Source organism: Coptis chinensis, chromosome 8 (genome assembly GCF_015680905.1).
Source record: "Coptis chinensis isolate HL-2020 chromosome 8, ASM1568090v1, whole genome shotgun sequence".
Classification (NCBI taxonomy): domain Eukaryota; kingdom Viridiplantae; phylum Streptophyta; class Magnoliopsida; order Ranunculales; family Ranunculaceae; genus Coptis; species Coptis chinensis.
The window spans coordinates 18,813,642-18,818,914 of record NC_141463.1 but is presented as its reverse complement, the minus strand read 5'-3'; the positions used below and the strand labels follow the sequence as shown (position 1 = coordinate 18,818,914).

At 35.1% G+C, this 5,273-nt stretch overlaps 1 protein-coding gene across 1 annotated transcript; it reads right to left on the bottom strand.

The window, feature by feature from the left end:
• Window positions 1-208: 208 nt before the first annotated feature.
• LOC147480354 (amino acid transporter AVT1I-like) lies at window positions 209-4,323 on the bottom strand. Its single transcript, XM_086577475.1, has 3 exons — window positions 3,990-4,323; window positions 997-1,604; window positions 209-829 (listed from the first exon to the last, which is right to left on the bottom strand). Exons 1-3 carry the CDS (start codon window positions 4,162-4,164, stop codon window positions 320-322), a joined length of 1,293 nt encoding a protein of 430 aa, XP_086433601.1. The 5' UTR covers window positions 4,165-4,323; the 3' UTR covers window positions 209-319.
• Between the last annotated feature and the right edge of the window lie 950 nt (window positions 4,324-5,273).

Genomic DNA, 5,273 nt, shown 5'->3' with positions numbered 1-5,273 from the left:
AATAAAAAAGTTTGTTGAGTTTACTAGTATTGTTTTATTCCAGTTACACTTTCATTTTCTTTTATTCCATTCAGTTTCGACACTTTCATTTTCTATTGAGCTCCTCAAGAGATTGCATAAAGTTTGGACAGTAACGTAATTATCTATAACACTCATTATAGGGTGTTATAACACTCTATAATAGGGTGTTAATTATCTATAACACTCATTATCAATAAAATTTCCCGTTGAAAAAAAAAAGTTAGCAGCCAATTACAATAGGGTGTGAACAACAATTACGTGAAAAAAAAAAAAGTGCTAACAAGGAAAAATGTATCGTCTACAAATGTTCTACAATTTGCTCAACAGAGGCATATGTTCCAAAAATTACAATGGCTATACCCATTAGTATAATCCCTATAATAGCCACTAGCTCATAACTCCATCTCTTGTAAGTTCCAGATATCTTTAGGTAGCATATACAAGGAAGTATAATAGAGCATGTGTTACTTAGAAGTGCTCCAACAAGAGACATTAAATCCCCGAAAAATGGAACAACTAAAGCCACAGTTGCTGTGCTGATTAATACCATAGTCCTAATTAGAAAACTCACAGGCTTCTTGTTGCAGGTTAAACGATTTTCGATAGCTGAAACAATAGGTGTTACCATCAGCGCATATTTTGTAACAGGATTCACCAGAGTAGTGTATATTGCTATCTTGGAGCCAATCTCTTCAATGGGCAAATTTAGTGTCACTTGAGACATCACATGTTCACCATACATTAGATATCCCAAAATTGCCATCAATGTGTAACCAGTAGTACAGAGGACAAAACAGAACAACAAGATCTGCAAGGGGAAAAAAAACAAAAACAAAAATGAGTGCACACAAACTCATAAGTAGCTAGGTAACATATTGAGCAACAGCACTTGTTGCTAGGCATGCTAAATTCACTATTGAACTGGCCACATACTAACATAATAAAGAGGACATTGAGATTTGAGATGATGTTTACCTTATTGAATTGTCTTTTGTCTTTCATAGAAGTATAAAGTGTTGGGAAAACTGGATGAGCACAGTAGCAGAAGGTATACAAGCTAAAAGCAGTAGGAATCCCATTTAAATTCAAAGCCCTCCCCTTCTCGTTAAATCCAACTCCATCAGCGGCACCAGTCCACAGAACAGATCCAATAATGACAAGGGACGCTAAGACCCCGGTAGCAGATACATAAGAAAGCATGCTCAAATCTTTTAACCATACTGTTGGCAAAATTATAAGAGACACAATTACGACAAAGCCTTCTCTTCCACTTATGTTAATCCATGAATATTCAAACCCCATGTTGGGAAATAAATTATATAAGTTATCTCCTTCCAAAATTAAAAACCCGGTAGCAACGAAATAGAGTTCTAAGTACATGAAAATTGATACTATAGCCCTCCCAACGGGACCATAAGCACGCTCTCCGATGTCAGGATAAGACGTAATTTCTGAATCTATGTCCATGCACCACTTTATTAGCAATCCAGTGAAGAATGTTGCTGCAGCTATAGTCAAGAGAAGTATCAAGCTTAGCCACCCTCCTGATGATAATGCATATGGAACTGAGAGCAATCCAACTCCTGATAGAGAACACCACATTACGTACAATTAGGAAGGCACTAAAAGATCTCATGGTAACACAGGGATTTTTGCTGAGTGACGGCAATAATGGGATGTTAAACACAATTTCTTTTTTTTTTTGCTTGAAAAACAAAATTTCAGATACACATGTTGATTGATAAACAAGACTTAAGCCTTCAAGCAATTCAAGTCAAGTCTGCATATATTTGTAGCATTCTTGGTAACATACTAAGAGGCATTGTGGCCTACTAACACAGAGATTAAAAAAGACACTCCTATCCTTTGATCAAATTCATAAAGAGTAACTCTTCAGAGAGAGTGTTGCACCCTCACAAAAATTCATGTGAGGATGCATCGAATCATAAAACTTTTAAAAGTTTACGCGAGGGCACCCTCTATGAAGAATTTCTCATTCATAAATGCTATCTGTATTAGCACTGTAATATATAGCTTAATCAATAAAAACTTTAAAAAGTAAGAATTTATTCAAGTCCTATTGTAACTTGTTCCATATGTGATTAACAATTCCTGTGGATGAAGAAAAAGACTTCACCGTGAAATTAATATGCAAATACAGACTAGATTTCGCTAGATTGTGGTAAGGGAGGACAATTTCGAATTGTCTTTTTCTTTCGTGTATTCTATTCTCATTTGTCTGTTTTTATATAAAGCAGGACAATTCTAAATTCTCATCCCTGACATATTTGTCGACACACTTATCGAAAAAGTCCGCTGTCTTCCACAAATACAGTTGACGTATTCAATCTAGTTAGTTCAGCTCCTTGAGCTCCCCCTTAGGCTTGAATTATTTTTTCCATGCTCATGCTCGGCTTGTGTTACAACACATGCGAGCCTCAAAGTATATTGAAGTTGGGCTAGGCTTAAACTAACCAAGCAACATGACAATTGGATCGCTCGCTTGCTCGAGTGATGAGTCAAGCTTAAACATAATTAAGGCTCGCTTAAAAATGAACCAAGCTTTAGCATACTGAAGCTCGACTAGCTCGACTTGAATTCCAACCTTAGCAGTTAGCTGTTAGCATACTCAATTATCGATCTGTATCAAAATTCTATTCAAACACAAGATGTGTGTGTAGTGGGGGTAGGTAAATCATACGTAACACGGATTCTTTTTTTTTTTCTTTAACACGGATTCTAACATGGATAATTGGATGTACGTACGTGTATTAGATGTGAATAATTTGGTAGCATGATAAAGTTGCATTCTTTGTCGTATATCTCTTAATTTCTTCTGGATAGTACCAAGTGGGAATCCACCAACCCAGAAAGCTGCAAGGCACAATTGGAAGAAGGTGTTTTTTAGAAAGCGACTCAAAGGCAGCTGTCCAATCTTTTGGGTAGAACCAAGTGCTTTGGATGCTGAAAGTGTCTGAGAGAGCCAGTAAACAAGTTTGATTTTTGGTGTATTACACACATTTTAAGGGAGGCAAATTTTGGAGCAGATTCAGCTGCAAAGAAGGGCATTTCACTAATCAGTGGAGTTTCTTTATGGAGCTCTACTAGACCAAGTTTTATCACCTCTCTAGAGAGTCCTTTGAGAACCTACCACCGATTTGATTAGTCTGGTTTGTAACTCCTAGTTTTAATGGCATGTAACAAACTCACCTCTATGTAACTCTTTTTAGGTTCTAATAAAATCTCTACTTGTGTGCAAAAAAAAAGAAGGAATCCACCTACCCGGCCTCATGGAAACACCTATCTCTTCTGACTTTCTGAGTGATCTCAACATTACTACATTTGGAAATGACCCATTAAACAACTAAGTGTACGAAAAATAGTGTTAAATCTTAAATCTATTGCTATTTAGTGTACTAAACTTATTGCTCAACCTGAAGCGTAGGCACCTATGGACGACCAGAAAAATCCAACATGAAATCTCCACAAGATGCAAGACTCGAGCCCAAGACCTTTTGGCAGGTAAGGCCGTAAGGGTACACAACACGTGTCAGAACACTGTTTTGTGTGCACAAGAATTTATATCACAAGAAATTGATTCAAGTTGCAAAATTAAGTAACCATTATCTCCATTTTCGGAATATCATCTTGCCTAATAATCCGACCAACGCAAAATTTCATCAAACATATGCCACCACTTTTACTTATTAATTATAGTTTTTGGCTAATTGCCAATGTTACATTCTCACACATGATCTCATTATGATAAAAAAAAAAAAAAACCTCACAATGAGGTAGAACTAATACTATAAGACATAGCTAGTGTCGCGTACAACTGTACAAGATTATGATTTGACACAGTTGTGTTCAACCTAGTTGTACACTATTGTGAGTATGGTTTTTCTCGAGTACTTGAACAAAACGATACAAAAAGAAAAAGAAGATTGAATGAGAAGAAAGAAGTGAACCTGATAAGGCATTAAGACCATTGAAACAAGTTTTAAAGAAAGTAGTGCCTTCCTTCTGGTGCTGGTTATATTCATCTTTCTTGTTATAGATCACACCACCCTCTAACCCATCATGCTGTGCTAAAGGAGTTATAAGAGAAAATTTGTCATCATCGTGATGAGGTAAGGCAGCCATTGATATGATAATGATGCTGTTGTTGGAAACAGAAGATGGTTGTTGCTTTGCTATTTTGTTTCGCTTGCATGGTTTCAGGCTCTCAGCTGGAGTCTTGCTTCCTTTTAAAGGCGGCTATCTGTTATGCACTTGGCAGGTTAATGATGTCATTTCGTAAGCTTGTAAACTGTTTGCATTGATAGGGTATTGAATGTTTGACTCGATATACTATAACATCAATGGGCTCAGACTCTTAAGGGAAATTAATGGGCTCATTAAGAACAAAATACAAACTATCTATATATATCTTAATATTAAAGCTTTTACAAGGGTATTTTTCGAGCTCTATTAAAATTCCACGTCATCTCCTATTAAAACAAATTCTATCATTTATAATTAAAACAGGAATCATTCTCCTATTAAAATAGGAATTCTTCTCCTATTGAAAAGGGAAAATCTAACATATCTAATTAAAATGGGAATTATTCTCCTATTAAAACATGATATCTCTCCCAATTGAAAAAACAGGTTTTTAAAACTTAATTAAAAATTTATTTAAAACAATTTGTTAAAAAATTAAAACGGGTTAGCGACTAAAACGATAGTCCCAATTTTCTAAAAAAAATCTAAATGTTTTCAAAAGTGCTGGTGCGTATGCACAGGCCTACAAGCTAGTCTTAATATTAAAACTCCCACAAGGAGTATTTTTCGAGCTCTATTAAAATTCCACATCATCTCCTATTAAAACGGGGATTTCTCTCCTATTTGAAAAACGGTAATTCTTTTTTACAACGGAAATTTATCTCCTATTATAACGGGAATTTTTTCCTATTAAAACAAATTTTAGCACTTCTAATTAAAACCGAATCATTCTCCTATTAAAATGAGAATTTCTCCACTATTGAAAAGAGAAAATCTAGCATATCTAATTAAAATGGGAATTATTCTCCTATTAAAACATGATCTCTCTCCCAATTGAAAAAAAACGGGTTTTTAAAACTTAATTAAAACAATTTGTTACAAAATTAAAATGGGTTAGCGACTAAAACGATAGTCCCAATTTTCTAAAAAAAATTAAATATTTTCAAAAAAGCCGGTGCGTATGCACGGGCCTACAAGCTAGTCTTAAT

Coding starts and splice junctions, on each gene's coding strand:
- LOC147480354 (XM_086577475.1), bottom strand. CDS start 4,164: ATGGCTGCCTTACCTCATCACGATGATGACAAATTTTCTCTTATAACT. Junction 1,605..3,989: donor TGGTCTTAATGCCTTATCAG/GTTCACTTCTTT, acceptor GTTCTCTATCAG/GAGTTGGATTGCTCTCAGTT. Junction 830..996: donor ACAAAAGACAATTCAATAAG/GTAAACATCATC, acceptor TTCCCCTTGCAG/ATCTTGTTGTTCTGTTTTGT.